Source organism: Uloborus diversus, chromosome 5 (genome assembly GCF_026930045.1).
Source record: "Uloborus diversus isolate 005 chromosome 5, Udiv.v.3.1, whole genome shotgun sequence".
Classification (NCBI taxonomy): domain Eukaryota; kingdom Metazoa; phylum Arthropoda; class Arachnida; order Araneae; family Uloboridae; genus Uloborus; species Uloborus diversus.
In genome coordinates this window covers 169,060,084-169,079,907 of record NC_072735.1, presented here as the reverse complement: position 1 = coordinate 169,079,907, position 19,824 = coordinate 169,060,084, and the positions used below count along the sequence as shown (strand labels likewise).

General features: G+C 32.2%; 1 protein-coding gene across 1 annotated transcript in view; it reads left to right on the top strand.

The window, feature by feature from the left end:
• LOC129222197 (RIMS-binding protein 2-like) overlaps positions 1-19,824 on the top strand; it is a 167,464-nt gene that overhangs the window by 129,742 nt on the left and 17,898 nt on the right. The window contains exons 15-22 of the mRNA XM_054856668.1: positions 964-1,059; positions 1,702-1,889; positions 3,537-3,618; positions 3,725-3,886; positions 6,958-7,095; positions 10,044-10,220; positions 11,976-12,124; positions 19,173-19,367. Coding sequence (XP_054712643.1) covers positions 964-1,059; positions 1,702-1,889; positions 3,537-3,618; positions 3,725-3,886; positions 6,958-7,095; positions 10,044-10,220; positions 11,976-12,124; positions 19,173-19,367 — 1,187 coding nt within the window. The remainder of the gene's footprint in view (positions 1-963; positions 1,060-1,701; positions 1,890-3,536; positions 3,619-3,724; positions 3,887-6,957; positions 7,096-10,043; positions 10,221-11,975; positions 12,125-19,172; positions 19,368-19,824) is intronic.

Below are 19,824 nucleotides of genomic sequence, written 5' to 3'. Positions count from 1 at the left end.
ATACAGTGCTATTCAAATTTCTTGATTTACTTATTTGACATTACTACTATTGTTGTTGTTGATGATGTTGAAAATTGTGTAGAAAATTTCTATCTTGTTAGTATGAGTGAATTTTACTTTTCTAAAAAGTACAGAAAATATTCAGAGGAAATATCTTTTTGGATGATCTAAAGAGAAACCTCAGCAGCCCCTCCCTTCTCTATATCATAATCGTCAAGAGAAGATAAGAAAAAAAAAGTGTTGTGTTAAACAATAAAGGCGTTGGAAAATTAAAATTCAACTAACTTGCAAGTTAATTATGTGGTGACATGCCAAAAACACTTTATGTTAAGAGGGTTTTCTTGCATAAATGAAAGAAAATTAGTTAACTTATTCCCTATTATTTCTTAAGGTGCAAAATGCATTAATATTTTTTGATGAAATAATAAATCAAAGTTGCAGTGTAAACTGCAGTAAATTGGGATGGATAGATAATGCCTCTATTTTTTTCAATTGATTAAAAGGAGAAGAAAATGAAACTTTTCCTGGGCAATACATTATTTTTACTTTTATTATCTTAAATCTTAAACAATTAAGTTTTTTAAAACCTTTAACTGTTTGAGAGATTTAAAAAAAGCAGGGGGAAAAACACAAACATAATGAATCCTCATGTGAAGATATAAAATTGATTAGAGAGAGCATTTACTGTGCTTAAACTGTCTAAAAAAAATTATGTAACAACATGATACTTTAATTTAAGATCTGTCTATAATTTTATTGGTACTACCGATATGAACAGAGTTATTGTACTGAAAAATCTTTTTTTTTTCTAGACAAAAATTTTTGAAGTTTTTTTTTATTAGAAAAGTATTTTTTACACATTTATTTTTATTTATTTTTTTCCCTTGCTGCATATTAAACTTCTACATCTTTCACTTCCATATACAGTTGAGAGAATTTTTAAAAAGCATAATTTCCTTTTAGAGGATTTCCATCGAATGAATGATTACATCGATTTGGAAGACATTGATGACCTTGAAGAAGATTATTTGTCCGATTTAGAAAGAGACGAAGGACCCGGTTAGTTATCAAAATTTATTATAAAATGTGTGAAAAGATTATTTTTTTTAATTTAATGTGCATAATTACGACTGTTTATTGCCTTCCAACCTTTGTATTGACTAAAACGTAGTTATACAGTAGAAGACCGTTATAACGCACACCTTGGGACCAGAGCTTTTGCGTTAGGCCATTTCTCAAATTTTGAAACTAATATTCAGAATATATATATATATTAGCACTTCAGAATTAGTTTTATCTGCAATGAGTATTAAAACACCAATTATACAACTAATCATTCAGAAATAAATATGCTTTACAATTAAAAGAAAGTGAATTATCCTGCACTTCTGTCAGCTTAATACTTTGCATAACAGCTGCATTTTCAAGAGCCATCTGATATTTTCTCTTTACTGTGAATATTAATTTTCATTTAAAAGCTTTGAATTAAGCTGGAAAGATGAAAAACTGTTCCAAAATTTAATTTTCCTAACAATTTTTATGTTAGCAAGGCAAAACAAAGGGACTTTTTAAACTTAAAAACCTATTGTTTACTTCTGAAAAGTTGTGCGGTTTATAGAGAACTGCATTATATCGGTTGACGTTATGAAGGTATTCTACTGTATATGCTTTTGTTTTGTTAATCACATTAATTTTCAACAGTCCCTGCACCTACTCGACTAGTCCTTGAACGACAACTGAATAAAAGCATTTTGATTGGTTGGTGTCAACCGGATGCTTCTCAAGGCATTGTGGAAGCTTACCATGTGTATGTTGATGGAGTACCCAAAGCCACCATTCGTGCCATCGAGAAAACTCGTGCTCTGGTGGAAGGAGTTGATTGTAACCAAGTCAGTAGTATTTTATGTCAGTTGTTTCCTTTTTAAAATGTGCCTTGAATCTCTGGATCGTTTAAAATGCTTGTCCGTTGAAAGATATCTGTTGAGTTATCAATTTTTGTAATTTAAGTTATCCTGTATTGGGCCATTTTACATAAAACGATTCTTTTGTCCAGCTTGTGAGAACTCAAAAATTTCAGTGAAAATAATAGTTGAAAAGGTTTGGAACAGAGTTTTGTTGCTTGTGAAATCACAAATGTATGTGATTTCTTAAACAAAAAATTTGTTCATTACCTTTTAAAACAAGTACTTTTTAGTGAATAATGAATATTAATACCTTTCTGCTAAAAATTAAATGAATCAATTAACGTTTTGAAGCACAAAAATTGCAAATTACTGCAGACACATGTTTTGGTGTTACAAGGAACACCTTTTTCAAAGCAAAGAAGTGTGAGCTTCTGGATGAAAAGTCTCTTTGATGAACAGTGGCTTCCCTCAGATGACTTTTTATCCAGAAGCTCACGCGTCTTTGCATTGAAAAAGGTGTTCCTTATAACACTAAAACACGTGTCTGCAGTAATTTGCAATTTTTGTGCTTCAAAATGTTGGTTAATTGATTCATTTACGTTTTAGTTAATTATGTGATCTGTCTCATGCAGGACAAATTGTCGAATCAGTCATTTGATGTCCCTATGCATAATTTTTGCGACTACGTCAATTTCTTCATACCACGTCAATCATATTAACATCCTCTATTTTTCATGAGTGTCTTAGGGAAAGTAGTTTTTCTTTCCAAATGCCTAAATTTCCTAATTTAGAAAATTAGGAATTCTATTAATTTTTTTACAAAGAATTTTTTATTCTTTGAGCTTATCCTCTTAAAATGGAAGTAATTTTTCTTTTAAAGCATATTGCCTGCTAAATAAGAAAAAAAAAGCAAATAGTTTTATAGAGGGAATCAGCCATGGCTTCTATATTTTACAATAAATGCCTCTGTGTTGTTTTAAAATGTTGATTCAATGCATAAATCTTAGTTTTCCCATCATCTTCTATTTTCTGAGCATTCAACTTTTTTGTTTATGAGTTTTGAAAGTATGTGCGTAATTTTTAATTTTTATTATTACGTTATTGTGATAAAAGTCTTCTGGCCTGTTTTAAACTGTTCCTGTTTATTCAAAAAAGTCTCCCAGTTTCTTTTGCTCTTAACATAAATCTTTTGGTCTAGCATAAATCTTCTTGTTTTGTACCCGAAGAAGTTGCCAAATAAATGCTAAATGTTTAAAATGATCGTTCTTCAAATATGCTAGCTATTCTGATTAGTCAGTTGTGATTGCTAAGCTTTCAACCTGTTAACTATAAATTATTCTCAGGGATGAAAGACATTAGATAATGGATCTATATTTTTTCACTTTTTTTCATTGTTGAATTTTTGATCCTTTATCAAGGAATTTTTCTCCCTTGCTGGAAAATACTAAGTAACGAACATTACTCTTGTGCCTAAAGTTATTGTGAAATATTTATCAGTGTTTATATACAAACATATACTCTTGATTGGGGACAAATACTTTACATCACTTTAGATATTTTATCTGCCATTCATCTTGCTACAAATTTAAATTAAAAAAAATATATATATATATATTTTTGATCTGATTTCAGCCTCACCGAATTAGTGTGCGTTCGGTTAATCCATCCGGTCGTCATTCTAGAGATGCAGCTTGTACCATTGTTATTGGCAAAGGTATTTAAATTCTTTGAACTAAGATTAAATTATGAGTTTCTTTCTAATGATTGTTTATTCCTGAAGCATGTATGATGCATTTGCTCATTTGATTATTTTTCTCCAGATATTCCCCTAGCACCTAGTTGTGTTAAAGCAACCAATGTTACATCAACTTCGGCAGTGATCAGCTGGTTGCCTAGCAACAGCAACTTCCAGCATGTTGTGGCGATCAATTGCGTTGAAGTAAAAACTTTGAAGCCTGGATTGTTTCGACACAATATTTCAGGCTAGTTATTTTACTGCTTATGTTTGATTGACTAAAGTGATAAATTTGTATTTTGTTATGAAGTATTTTTTTGGGAATTGGGATTAAATACATTGTTGCACCTACCTGTGTACATTAGAATTCTTGAAGATGAATAAAATTAAGAATAAGTTTTTTTATTATAATTATCTTAATTGAATAAAGTTGTAATTGAATAAAATTCTTTAAAAATCTAATAAAATTCCAATTGTTTTGATGAACAAGTAAAATTTTAGAAATTTTTCATAGTTGGTATATGAATGCTGTTCATGTATATCCATAGCAGAGGATAGGCCATGTCAGCCTTGTAGGAAACTAGAATCTGGGCCCTTGAGGGGGTCCTGGCTTGGAGTCGGAGTAGTATTAGTTTCATAATTTCTGTGGGGGTTGAGGGGCCCAGCAACCAAACAAACTAGGGACCCACCTTGACTCCTGACGACCCTGTCAGATCTAGCCACCTACCTAACTTAGAGCAATAGGTGTCAAAATTTAATCTGCACTTGTTCTCAATGAGTTCTATGTCTATTTTAATGTTAGTTGAAATCGGGGATAACAAGAGGCCATGTCAACCTAGTCTGAAACTAGGGACCCGACTTGGAGTCGGAGGAGTATTAGTTTCATAATTTTTATAGGGGTGATGGGGGCCTTGCAACCAAACTGATTAGGAGCTCACCTTGGCTTTTGGAAGTCCCATGTATATCAAAAAAAAGTCACATCCAGCGGTTGATTCAGACTGAAAGTGGGTCTATTTTGCAGCTCCTTCACCAAATTCTACATTGTAAAAATGACCACTTCACAAAATTTTATATCTATAAACTAGGCCTTTTCCAACATTTCATTTGTAAAAACATTTTTTTCATAACTTTTCAATTAAGGTTAATCAATTCGTCTGAAATTATAACATCAGTAAAAAAACCTCCAGCTTCCTAATCATTCCTTGTGAAATCCTTTAGGCCAAAGGGATTTTTAGGTCGAGGAGACAGATTTTTTTTTAAACTAAAAATGTAAAAAAGAGAAATACCCAAAATTTTGTTCTTTTTTTCCCCTTCAAAATGCAGACCTAAAAAAAAAAAAAAAAAAAAAAACTGGATCGACCTTTGGCATCATATTTTTTGAAGCTTTTTGTGGACTTTTTTTCTGATTAATTGTTTTAGAATAATTGTTTTAGAAGAACCGTTTATTAGTAGTTTTGAACAATCGAATTAATATGATTTTATTTTGCAATGAATTCAGTATGGTTGTTACTGATAGCTTGACAAGTGATGAAGTAGTATAAGTTTCAACATTTTGATATCTTGGAAATTGGAAACTGTTGGCAGTTACAAGGAATTTAATGGAACACTCCACAAAAGAATTTTATAGTCTTTTGAAATTGTGTGTCATGTATGGGAATAATATATTTTCTTAATATTCACTGGTATAAAAATATTTCCGTATGCAAACATTAATGTATACAAACATTTTCGAATTAAACTTTTAGAAAGTTAACAAGAAATACATTGAAAATTTAGTTTAGAGATCAGAATAAAAAACATAAGTAAAATTACTTTATTTCCAAAGTATGCTCAGTATATATTGTTAAAGTAATATGTACTTTCACAAACATTTCATAATTTTCAATGGGTTTAAAATTAATCTTGTGCAAACTCTTTCTGTAATTCAATAAATAAAATGCTTTTAAATCATCTAATCATAATTTTAACTTTGCAGTAAAATTGCAAAATATTCTATATTGACCAGTTATGTTTTTGTATTACATATTTTACTTGTGCTAATTTAAGTAGAATTAAATACATTAATCAATTGCTTAAGCTAGAGCTTCTTTAACCTTTAGAAATATGAATAAATATAATGCTCATTAACCGACTGAATATACAATAGTATGCATTGAGATTGTGAAAGATCTGCAATTTTTTGTTGTGTCATAGAATTTCATCAATTTATCAGACAAGAATCTGATTTTTTTTTTTATTTCATGTTACATAAGACTGTATACGATTGAATATGATTATTGGCTGCTTGTGATTTGTTTTCTGTTTTAATAGAACTGTCCAGTGATCTTGTTATGTGAAGGTTTCAGTCTGAATTTTAAATTAAAACTATTTTTGACTTTAAAAAATTAATTCATGCTTTATAAAATTATTTTTTATTCCACATTATGTGAAACTTGAATTTTATTTAAATACTAACTGCGTCGCCCGACTTTGCACAGTTTACCTCGAAAATAAAAGTTATGTCATGTTCAACAATCAGGCTTCAATTGGAGGAAAAAAAAAATTATATAATTCCCCATCAAAATAATCATTCTCAAAGAAAGTAAATGGCAAATCAAAAGTTGCCAAAAAAATTAAACGCAACCCTCCATATATACAACTAAAATCTTTAAAAAAAGATAGAAGATAAATCGCCAAATAATAATCAAAAGCGGAAATTTTTACCTCAAAACAAAAACAAAATTTTATTAGTCACAGCCAAGAAAAAAAAAGTGGCAACTGTCTAAACGCTAATTTAAAATGAGATTCAGCAAACGATAATTTTCTGATTTAAAATTTCTGTTCCATTAGGCTTAGCAGTGCTTTTTAATTTTTTCCCCTTGATTTTACAGTCTTTTTTTTTAAATTCTAAGGAAATGAATGAACTCTATGAATATTTTTCGCGGGCTTTCAAGTGGCTCCAAAATCAAACTGTTCGGATAAATATTTCGGGTAGAAAAAGACATTTAATGCCATTTTCGGGTCTTAAAATTAAAATTCGAGTGGTTCGGTCCTGTTTTGGCGTTTGAAAACGCCCCTACGTTCCTTCTCGGGTGCCCAAGTACCTCCCTGCCAAATTCGGTCGAGATCCATCATAAACTGGATTTGTATAAGGAACATTACACATATATATACACATATATATATACACACATATTCTTTGTTTTATTTATATAGATTTAAAACATTTGTTTTAAATCTCAATATTTACTTTTTTGTAAAAAAAAAGTATTGCATTGCATTTATTCCATGTGTAAAGATGTGAATGTGTAATTAATCTGATATTGGTTTCAATTTTAGGCTTAGCACCTAACACAACTTACAAGGTATCTGTTCGAGCTCGTCCTGCCCGTTTGTTTTTCAATCACGAAAATCCGAAAAGGATAGGATTGTTGACGTCGGCTATTGAATTTAAAACACTTCCCAAAGGTTGTAAAGGTTAATTTCTTTTCGCTTTCTCTCTGCGATTCTTCTGGGCAATCTTGAAGCACTAACATGCAAACATGCTATGCTGTGGCAACTGCACATCTTTCATAGTTTAGCCATTCAACAACTTTGTAATCATTAACACTATTAAAGAATGCATCAATGCATATTACTTATTTTCTTTTAAATCTTTTAATTACTGTACTTTAACAATACTACCATTTTTTAACTATTAACTACTGTATGCAGTGAAATCTTTTTAAGAGACCACTTTATTAAAAATTAATCATTACAGAAGTAGTTGCTTTATGAAGGAACCTTGAAAAATGAGTAGTCTTGTAAAATAACATTGTACAACAAATTTGAGCTCCCCCCCCCCTCCCGTAGATGATAATATGGGATTCTGTATAAACAAATCATGAACAATGCTTGGCTCAGTTCTTGCTTGGACAACAAATGCTTGGCTCATGTATCAAAGCCATTGTGTACCTTTTTTGTGTGAGGACCCACTTCTCATGTGGGAAGTGCATACTGATTTGAGTGACAGGCCAGGTTTCCTCTTTGGCCTCTGCCAGTTAATTTTTCCAACTCAAAACTGCTTTAATTAATGGGCTCATAAAATCTTTTTTATCTTTGCCTCACTGAAATTTTTGAATTTATTCCTGAGACGGAAGAAAAACACTACCTCTCTCTGTCCTTTTCTAATATTTTTGTAAAACCTAGTTTAATGTTCAGTAATGAAGAAAAGCACATTGCAGATTCACAAGTAGTTCATTGATATATTTCTGATGCCAGGAATAATTTTTTTGAGGCAGCCACTAATTTAGAATAAAAGTGTGAAAGATGTGGATTTTCAAGAAAATAGTGCATAACAATCAAAAATATTTAGATTCGTTATTTTCAGTCAAAAATATAAGAGAAACTCATATTTTCATCTAAAGGATGTTTTCCATGTTGTGCAACATAATTATAAACAAATCATGAAGACCAAAAGTAGTGATCTTTAAAAGATTGTAAAATTTACTTCAAATTTTATTTGAAGGAGGATGTATCAAGACAAACAAAATGAGCTAGAAGGTGATCTAGTTAGAAATAAGACATAGTATACGAACAATGTTCAAAAACTAAAAAATAGAAGGATGAGAAGCGCTCAACTTTAGTAATTGTATGAGGTAAATCGAGAGCTATAATCAACACTGAGGGTGATAATATTTTTCAAATGAAGAAAATGTGGTAATGGGATTACTGTAAAAGAAAACTTTATGGAAGGAATCGCCAAGTTTTTGGCAAGTTAGCATTAACTTTTTGAGTGAAAACTCTATAAACCTTTTAACGATTGAATAATTTTCAAGAAAACAGTCATAAAAGTGTCTGTTTTTTTTATTTAAGAAAATTATATAAAACTAAGTGTAAGCACATGTTTGTGTTATATAAAAATAATACGAACAACATGTGCATTCAGTTTTTAATTTTCAATATTTTTTGAATTAAAATTTTTAAAAATTTAAATTTTTTGAAAAGCTAACAAGCAAGCCCAGGCAAGCAGCGAAAATTTAAGAAATACGTCTTTTAAACACTAAAATTAATCTTGATTAATCTTTTGTGTAATGTAAGTAAAGATTGGTAAATTTTTCTTGTGTGATAAATTTCAAGCATGAGATACAGAGGCTAACGTCACAATCTGGACAGTAGTACCGAATTTCCTTCCCGCATCTCTGCAATTACATTTAAAATCTGCAATTACGTTTAAAATTGACTCATGCTGCCATCTGTTGTATGATATTGTCCGGGCAAAGGAAATGAATTGGTTTCAATCGTTTTGTTGCATTAATATTGCACACCCCAGCATGGCAATATCACGGGAGCAAGAAATGGAGGTCCAAAACCCCAGCCTGTCATTTTCACGAGAGCAAGAGGGAAGGGGTTATATTTCAGTCGCTAGGAATGGTGATCTGAGAATTCACTGCATCATTTGTAAAATTGGTTTATTTGATGTCATTCTTGATGTGTATAGATATTTTATTTTGTGCTACAAATATCTTTTAGTTGAAATCATTGCACTTAGTAGTACACCGTTTATTTTATTTTTAATTATAATTGATAATTGTTGTTTAAGAAGATAAAATTGTGTATTAATGCTACTGTTTTAATAAATGATAATTTAAAAAATATTCTTGAATAAATATTAGAATGGTTTAGGTTAATGGGGGGGGGGAGGCTATGTAATCAATTCTTGCATTGAAGAAATTAAAAAGAAAAGTTTGTTGCTAGTTGCTAGGATAATATTTATTTTCTACAAACCATCTGTTCCAGTCACAGTTATTAATATGTTAATCTTGTAATAGTCCTGTTTTTATCCCTTCCTTCTTTTGAAAAATTAAATGCCTAACATTTTCTAAAATGAACTTTAAATTTCTATGTGTTCGATTGATGTAGGCATCATATTGGAATTGATGTTAGCAGGCCTTTCATTTTGAATTTTCACGAGGGCAAAGGGTGTACTCGCAATGCAAATTATATCCCAAAGCAACAAAAACCATGCCCACTTATATGTAAAAACATAAATTTTAGAAAGCTGGGGAGGATGGCAATTGACATCTCCTGACCCCCTTAGATCTGGGTTCTTGTTAAATCATGGCTCTTTATAAGCAAGCTTGACTGTATATAACAAATCTCTACGTATGTATTTTGATTCTTCTAAATAGCATTTTACGTCTCAGTTTAATCTTTCCAACATCTTAAGACAAAAATATTTGAATGTACCAGATGCATTAGAGGTAGGAAGGTAAGTAGAGGGGTACTACATTGGTTGAGGGGACTTATTGTTATGACAATATGAGAAAATGACAAAAATCATTTTATGCATAATATTTTAATCTTTATGTTTTAAAGAACTTGGGTGTTTTAATAATAAAATTCATTGTTGAAAAACTTTAATATTAATGTTTATCCATTTTCAGGTCTTCCTGAACCACCTCTGGACATACAAGTTGAACCAGGTCCCCAAGATGGTACTTTGCTAGTAACCTGGTTACCTGTAACGATCAACAATAGAGGAACATCGAACGGTGCTCCTGTAACTGGATATGCTGTTTATGCTGGAGATCGGAAAATCAGTGAAATTGATAGTCCCACTGGTATGCAGTTTGTGCTTGAATTCTCGAAACATAATGAAACTCATGGTCTGAATTGCTTGTATTTCATAGGAAATAAATTCTTAATGGTAGAACTTTTTTGTGAATCTAATCGTCAAGGTCTTTAACACATACTTTATCTAATGACTCATTGTTTGGTCTCATGAATACATAATTAAAAAAGGTGCATAAAGTATGATCAAAGTGAGTTAAAATTTATAGGTGGTTGAAATATATATTTTACATTGGCCTTTGCAGTACAAAAGTTATTGAAGTTTCAAATTTTTTCTGCAATGAATTGAAACCAAGGTAAATGGAAGAGTGACAAATTTGACAATATTACAACTAAGTAACACATCATAAATTTATGTGAAACTTTCAATGAGGGTCTTATTTTAGAAGGAATGCTTTTATGCCTTAATTTAAAGGCTGCCCCGCCCCCTCCCTATTATTAAAGTTTCATTCTACTTGCTTGCCCAATGTATGATTTATTTGAAAGATACAATTGAAATAATGTATTTTTAAACTGCTTTTAAAAGCTTTTTGTTTTTTATTTCATTATTATTATTATTATTATTATTATTATTTGAAATCTTATTACTTCTTAAAAATCTGCTCTTGGATGATTTTTGTTTGACCTTGTAAATAAACATGTTGATACAAATGAGATGAAAAATTTAAAATTTTCATGCCCCCCCTTCAGTACTTAAATTTATGTGATTTGACCTTTAAACTACAGGGTTTTAAAACTCATCCTTCCTGGGCTGGGCACAGTCGACTCAGCCTTTCATCCCTTCAGTTTGTTGATAAAATGCATACTAAGCTTGCTTAGGAACTAAACTTTGGGGACTCCGCTTTCGACTGACTACCTAACAAGAACATCTACCTTTGCACCCCAGAGTCCTCAGTCTTAAAAACTGAGGTGAGCAAGGTAGGCTAATGGGGGCTTTTGCACCACTGAATTTTGTGAATTTAGTTTTTTGACTTTTACAATAATGAACCATAATCAACTAAATTTTGCTCCGTGCGTTTAGAAATTTATTTTTGCAATAAACATGTTTCCGTGTGCCACATTTGACATGAAGATATTCTCATATACAGTGAAACCTGTTTAAGTTGACCACCTGTGGTGCACTACTGTAATGGTCAACTTAAACAGGTGGTCAACTTACAGTAGTTGATTTATATGTTGAGGGTTAATGCTGTGACTGAAAAAAGCGGTCAACTTAGACAGGTGGTCGACTTACAAAGGTGGTCAACTTCACAGGTTTTACTGTATATAATAGCCAATGATCGAGTAACCTGCGAGTTTCAACAACGAAACTCGCGCCATAGCATGATAATTTGATAATGTGTAATGGTAATGTTTAACATTACCATTACACATTATGCAGGGAAAGGCTTTATTGTGACGAGGCTGAACTGGATCCGGTAACTTAACTGTTTTACTGGTAAGACTGTGTCATTTCAGGGGAATGAAGAAACGAAAAACTGGGCAACTATTAACGCTACCTACTGAAGTTTAAGGTTAATCCATTGGAGTTAGAGTAACCATTTCAACTATCAAAGTATCACCAAACAGGCAATGGTTTCGTTCAAATGTAGAAGAGTAGAAGCAACTTTCACCCGTCATACCTTGATGGGCGATTTTCTAGTATATTATTAAAATCTGATTTAATTTTTGATTTAGATGATTTTATTTTTATGCAAATAAATGTCAACATCTCAGGAGTTAATTGCTTCGTAAAATCTTCTCAGGTGACCATGCTCTGCTTGACATGATGAATCTCGCTCCTTTGAAAAAACGTACTGTGACTGTTAAAACTAAATCTGGTGATAATTTATCAATAGACTCTATGCCTTGCCTTATTCCTGTAGAGTTGTTGAAAGGGGTTGCAGCTTCAATGGTAAGATGCATATTTTTATTTGTGTGTCTAACTTAAAGCATGATGTATTTTTGAATTTGAAATTATAATCCTTATTGCTTCACAAAATTTGAATTCATAAGTTTTTAAGTATTTGTACCTAACAATTTTATCAATGTTATTTTATTAGTATTTTTTGCACAAATCAGAACAAAAGTAGTGGCAATACTTCCCTTTGGAAGTTGTAGATTCTGAAAGGCTCCTAGATCTTCAAAGATTCAACCCTAAATTGCTGGTTCATGTTTCGGAAAAGTTTAATTTTAAATACCTTAAATACTTAATTTTTTTTTTCACTCTGAGCTACGCCATTTTTTTTTTTTTTTTTTTTCAAATTTAGAAGTATTCCAAAATTAGTCAAATTATAGTTATTACATTGGTGAACCTAAATTACATGACCTAGAAAGACTTTCATCATCATTTGATGCAAACTTTAAGATATTACTTTGTCCATATTTTTGGCCAAGTCTAATAAAAAGAAATCTTTTTTTATATTTTTTTTATTACAATATTAGTTCATTAGAGTTTTTTAGGCAGTATTTAATTTCTATATGATTCATTTACTTTAAATCAAAGGTATACCAAACATGTTCTATAAATTGATATTTTGTTGTTACAATTGTTAGTAATAAATAATATTCAATGTGTTGACAAATGAGTAATGATGTAACTGGAAATAATTGAACAGTTAAGCAACTATTGCGGGAGGGGTGAAAGAGCTGTGTAACTTTTCAATAGTAAATTTCTAAAGAGGTTAATTATTTAAATAATTGCCTTTGATTTACTAGTAAATGTTTTATAGGAAACTTCATTGGTTATTATTGCTAAAAATTAAAATTATAAGTTACATAACTTTAATTTAATCAGAAGTTTTTGTTACTTGAATTTTTTTGCTTGGTGCTGATAACATTTCTATTATTGGAAGAACAACTCATGTTTTTCTTTAATTTACTTCCCAGAATCCTCAGATTTTGTGCTGTTTATATATCTTTTTTGGGCACGAACTATTTCTTCTTATAAAATCCAACTACAGTGACCTCTCACTTATACGCGACCAAAGGGGACAACGAAATTTTCGCGCACAAGTGAGATTTGCGCATAAGTGAAAAACCCCAAAAATAAACTTAAATACAATAAGTTATCAACAGTTATAGTTATACTAATAGTACACTACTGATACTAATGAATAAATACGCACATAATTTCCACTTATGCATTGTAATTTAATAAAAATGTAAAATTTGAAGTTGCACGTTTTGTCATCTTGTTCGGAATGCCGGACATATGTAAGCGTCCAGTATGTAAGGGAATTCCACAAAACCTAAAAACTGTCGCGTGATCAGTGTCATAGTCTGTTGGACCGATCCCACCTCTTGTGGAAAGACGACAAGAGAATGCATGGTCTTTTAGAGACGTTTAATCAACATATCAATATTTACAGCTATATTACAAATTACAAATTATTAATGTTACAAAGATATTTTGAACTGCGAGAGCCACAATCCGCGACTCATCTCTCTTTGCATTACGAGAGTCTCCCCCTTTTGACCTATTTACTTTCTCTTATATACGGGGATTCGTTTGGCGGGGAATGCACCCCTGTTTACAACAGTCAGACGATGTTGACAAAATGCGCTAAGATCTTTTCCTCCTGCTGTCTGTGGTTTTCAACCGCGTTGACAAGATGGCTGAAAAATGTTCCCTATAGTGTCACAGACATCATATCACACCAAACGGAGAAAGTTTATGTGCACAACAAATGTCCAGCTTCGGATAGAATTCAGCTATTCTGAAGATCTAATTTCGAATTTTTCTCAGAAAAGGGGAGCAAAAACCGTATTTACGTGTGGTCTTATACTTATCCAGCTCCCATACTGGTGACAGATATAAAACACCCGCGTAACATGTTTTTCTCACGATGAGTGTGGTCTGGAAAAGAATTTCTAGACCGACCCCACACATTGAATCACAACAGCAAACAATCTGGAGAAATCGCATCGGTATACTGTGAGGGTACAAAAGATCCTCGATAGGCTATGTCAATGCTTTCCGCTTCACCACGACTTTTAGGAAGGTCAACCTTTTCGCATGTAACCCGTTCTCCCATCTCGATGTCAATCACAAGACTAACTGCACCCCCAATCGCACACTTGCGTGAAAAAAACGCGTTCTTGGAAACATTTTGAACATTGGAATAAAGATGTGTGAAAGTATTCCAAGAGACATCAAGAAGGGTACAAATCTTCCGATAAGCAAAGCGTGAATAGGCGATTTAACTAAAACTTGAAAAAATGTTATCGCGCATAAGTGAAAGGTGCATTTTAAGTTCCACGTATAAATTGATGGGCTATAATTCTCCAGCATAAAGCAAGAAAGAGAATAGCCCAAGTTTTGCAAAGAATAATGATAATTCAAAGCTATTAAATTAGCAAAGTGTAATACGCGATTGGAGTAGTCGAAATATTAAATAGAAATTTATCTTCTGCTGCATGAAGAATCTTATATTAAGTGATGAAAAGTCATTCTTTAAAAATATCAACTATTTATTAAACAATTAACAATTGTAAAAGATAAAATGAGAAAATAATAAAGTAACTTGAAGAATCAATAACTCAAAGCCATACCCAAAATTAAAGTATAATCATGAACTTTGTAGACCTATTATATCTATTTACTAATTCTATTAAGTATTACCGAATATTCCATTGAAGAGGTTTTCATGTTCTCTATTCATAGATCTCTAATACTAACATTTCAATAATGCATCACGAACACTAAGTTCGGCGAGTTCTAGTAGAATCTATTAGATCACATCTAACTACCGATCAGAAAACTAACTTCCTATTAATCCATTCTAAAAACTGTGAATGGCTATCTCGATGGCTGAAAAGCCAAGAGCCGAAAACCCCCAACTGCAAACTGCAAGTTGGCAAACTAAAACATCTATGGTAGATGCGAGAAGTGAAAATGAGAAAGAGTCATATCACACGAGCGTATAAATACTGCTTTCCCAATTAGCATAACACGTCATCTCAAGTTCGACACGTGCGGAAAAGACGTGTGCAAAAAGCTTCTAGAATGGCTGAGAACGAGTGACATCATCTGACCTTCAATTCGCCGGGAAGCGAAAACAGATTCACTCATTGTTTACGTTTTCATCTGAAGTTGAAGTACGCGGGAAGAATCGCTTGTCAAAGCGAAAAGGATATTACAACGCGAACATGCTAACATGCATAGTAAGTTTACAATTAAATAGCTTTAATTTGTAAATGATGAGATACATATAATTAAATAATAACATTGTGCTTAGGATAAACTTAGTGTTTATCATAAATGAACAAGAGTCAACATTGTTTTCCTATATCGCTGGCCGGGCCCGTGAGAAAAACGCGCATGAGTGAAAAACGCGTATAACAGAGGTCGCGTATAAGCGAGAGATCTCTGTATGTTTAAATTCCACTACAACGAACTTCAAGGCATGAAAAATGTTGTTCTATGTGACTTAAATTTCATTATAATGGAATTCAAGCAATGTAGTTTAAAGTAGGATTGCACATTCATTTCGTTGAAACATATCTCATTGTATTGATATTTGTTGTGATGAGATTTTACTGCTCTTACAAAATAAAAAATTAATTATTTGCTTTGTTACTGATATCCGCTATCTGAACTTGAGGGAAATTAAATTTTATGTCTGATATTGGGTCTGACTTATGGGTAAACTTTCAACATCAACCATGTCAACTATTTTTAAGTGTTTTTAAACTAATGTTTCTTTAAGTTTTTTTTTTCTTTTTGGATTCGCATAGTGTAGCACCTTACCCCCTCAGCATGAGATTATTGCTCCTGTTTTTTAAGTAAACTTGTTCAAACTAAACCTATTATTTATTTATTTATTTATTTTTTTTTCTCTCTCTTTTCTTAAAATTCTCATGGTTTTATGGTGAAGCAATGAATAATTGAATTTTTTTTTGTGTAGTTGGTTTTGTGTAATGTAGTCCCTATTCTTTTTTTTTTTTTTTTACTTTCAGACTATGAAAAATCATACCTAAAAAAGGTTTTTTCAGTCATAAAATTACTTTCTTTAGAGAAATCAGACTAATTAATGATGAAGAATTATTTTTTAGAAAATTAAATTTCATTAAAGTGTTGAACAATTGGGCGGGAAAAGAAGAGTTCTATTTGCTTAGCAGCAATTAGAGTACATATTTATTTGTAAAAGTAACTATTTGGTTCAAAAAAATGCCTTTAGTGTTTATTTGTAGAATTTTTATTGCTGAAAATTGATAATGTTATTACTTGCCAAAATCAGTGATTTAGAGGACCAAAAGAATGTATAACTATATAGATTTTGCATTTTTCAGATTTTGAGACATTGAAACGTTTGAATTTTTGCATTTGCAAATTTTTAACATTTTTAGTTTTGATATCATTTTTGCTGTTTTTCTCTGTTATGGAAAGAAAAAGTTTTTCTAGAATTTCTTTTAAACTGGATCATTGGTCAAAATATGCTAGTAGAAATTTTTAGTCTACTAATGGCAGCAATATGTTTTTTCCAGAAGCCTCATTTTATAATTTTTACAATTAGTGCTTAAAAATTAATTTATCATTTGTAATGTAGTCTAGTATGCATGTGGCCCGTTATGATTAGAATCAGGGTTTGAAAATGTCATGATATTTTTGAAAATATCCAATATTTTGATATGCATCCTATACTTTTAATCAGTCCTCAGATAATAATTGCATTCTCAAATTTTATTTTCTTACATTATCATCATACTATATAGACTTAAAATTGTTTCTTTCATTATTTATAAAAAAATAAAATACACATTATTTGTATTAAATGTACTTTTTATGTAAAAATTTAAGTACTTTAAATGGTAGTTAGATACGTATACAGTGAAACCTGTGTAAGTTGACCACTTGCGGTGCACTACTTTTGCGGTCTACTTAAACAGGTGGTCAACTTATAGAGGTTGAATTATATGATAAGATCTAATTCTGTGCCTGAAAATAGCGGTCAACTTGGACAGATGGTCAACTTAACAGGTTTTACTGTATTAGCATATTCATAAATGTAAAATATTATGTAAAATAAAAAAAAAACATGAAAAGTTATTTAAAAACCATATGTTATATTAATTTAATTGCTTGTTGATTATTGTAATGTTTATATGTATTTTAGAATTAGTATTTTGCTTTAAATTGAGTTACTTAAACATTAGCTACTTTACTCATTTTTCTTTTGATAGCTACTTTTACAAAATTATATAGTTCAGAAATGAAAAGTATGCCCAACCAATATGACATTTTCCTTTTACTCTGACCAACTTTTAATTATTGACTCAACATTTTTGATTTTTTAAAAATTGTTACTTTGCTAATAGTTTTATGAATATAAAATAAGGAATAATATATTATTACATTATATTAATGATCTAATATTAATAAAAGTTAATTGTATGGTGTCATCGCTACTCCTGGTGAACAACAGAAAACTGAGCATCAAACCAGGTATCCATAGATTTGTAATTTTCTTGACTACTTGTTTAGCTATGTGGCATAGCTGTGCGACTTTACTTAGCAGAAATACTGATTAAAAACGAATTTTCACTCCTCAATTTAACTTCCAGAATTACTTTTACCTATTATTTTCTCCATCATTTTGGCAAGCATCCAAGGGGCTCGGGCAACGTTGATTCTGCATTCATAATTTCTCTCTTTTTTTCTGCTTAAAGTGGAAGTTGTTGGAATCAAGTGGTTCTAGAGCTGCGCCGCTTAAAAAAATTAGTACACTGTTTATTAATTAATGTACCGAAGCAGGGATGTGTTTTTTGATGCAATCATTTTTTCATCTTTTCCTCTGAAGGAATGTAAGTTACGTACTGAAAATGTCAATTGAATTGCTTTCTCTTAGCGAAGCCTAAGGAAGTACTTCGCCGAAGGCACTACTTTATTACTTCGGAAGAACAGAGTTGTACACCAGCCCACCAGAGGCTGATTGTGCTAGCCGTCCTAGGCAGGGAGGTCGAGTCTGGCACCGTAGACCGCTAATATATCAATATATAATGCGTGTAGTGTATTACTTTTTGGCAGAGGCGGCAATTGGGGACTATAAGTGCGGGGCAAGAAAGTTTTGGAACCTGAAGGGAATCGCTCCGCAAAATATTTTTGAAGCTGAAAGATCAAAAGAAATGTCCTTGGTGATGTAAAGGTAACTCCTGAAAATAATCCCGAAACTGATGTCTTAGAAAAGCAAATTTAGGACATCTTTAGCAAACTGAGAGCAAGGCGTTCTGAAGTTCTTTCCTGAAATTTTTTGTAGACTTGAATTGTTTTAAAAGCGATATTTTAGGATATCTTTGAGTGACTTAATGAGGAAAGAATGAGTTTGGAGGTTCTTTTCGATAAATCTTTTGGAACTGATAAAGCCCTAAAACATCAATTTTAGACTTCCTTCGGTGACTTCAAAAAACTGCGGAGGACTACTCCCGAATTTATTTCATAATTAGAGGTTTAAAAACGCAGTTTTACATATTTTTACCGATGTTAGGGAGAAACAGGTTCGCTTCGTAGAAAAAAATTCCGAAGTTGTAACCTTATAATAACATAAATTTAGGCCTTCTTTGAAGATTGTACAAAAAGGAGGGAGCGTGTTCTTTTCCGGAAATTTTTCCGAACTGAAATCTAAAAATGCAGTCTTAAGCTATCGCTGGTTGATCTCCCCAGAATTTTTTTCAAGTTAAAATCTTAACAACGTTCAGGCCATCTTTAATGGAAAAAGTGCAGAGGCAGTTGCCCCCCCCCCTTGGCCCCTGAATTGCCGCCACTGCTTTTTGGTTATTTTTAATAACAAATGAATAGCATTAATGTGATAATTACCTACAGTTTTTATATTTAAGTTTGAAAAATGACTATCAAAATATAGGGATATTTTCGATATAAATATTGGACAAATATCATGTATCGGCAAACCCTGATCGGAATTAGTCTTTTGTTTGTGTTGACTTTTGCTGCCGTCCCTTTAAAGATGCAGCAAGCAGATGCGGAGCAGAAAGGAGAAGAAGAAGGGGAAAAGGAGGTGGCCCCCCGCCCCAGGAGGAGGTCCACGGGCAGCTCCGATTCCGAATCGGATACCGAGCTGGCCGAGCTGCTGAAGCATGTGGCCCGCAGGACGGCGGAATTCGATCCCGCCGCCGCGGCAGAATTGTCTGCGGGGCAACAGGTGACGACTTCAGCAGACAGTCTTGGTGGTTGTTGGGCTGCTTGCTGGTGTTAACACAATAACTGTGGCTGCGTGCTGCGAGTGCTCACTATGCTCGACTGTGGTCGATGGAATCGTCGAAGCAATTAAAACCATTTTCAATCAAATTTCGTCAAATATGCAGGTGGTCCCAAAAAGTCCTGGACATATTCAAAAGTTGGTAGAAAAACAACAAGTTGTCGTATCAATATAAGGCAGTGAGAAGCAAAGAGGTGTAAGTGGCAAAATTTGGAGACAACCAGTGCACATGGTAGGTGAATCTCTCCTCTGTTTTGGGGCAAGGGATGGTACTAGTAGCCCTGGTAGCTGCTGCTATGCAGCACAATTTAGAAAAAAATTCAATGAAAGCCTACCCAGGTTGCGTTCGTTGATCGAACGGTAGCTTACCGGTTGGTTGATTACATGACAAATAATGACC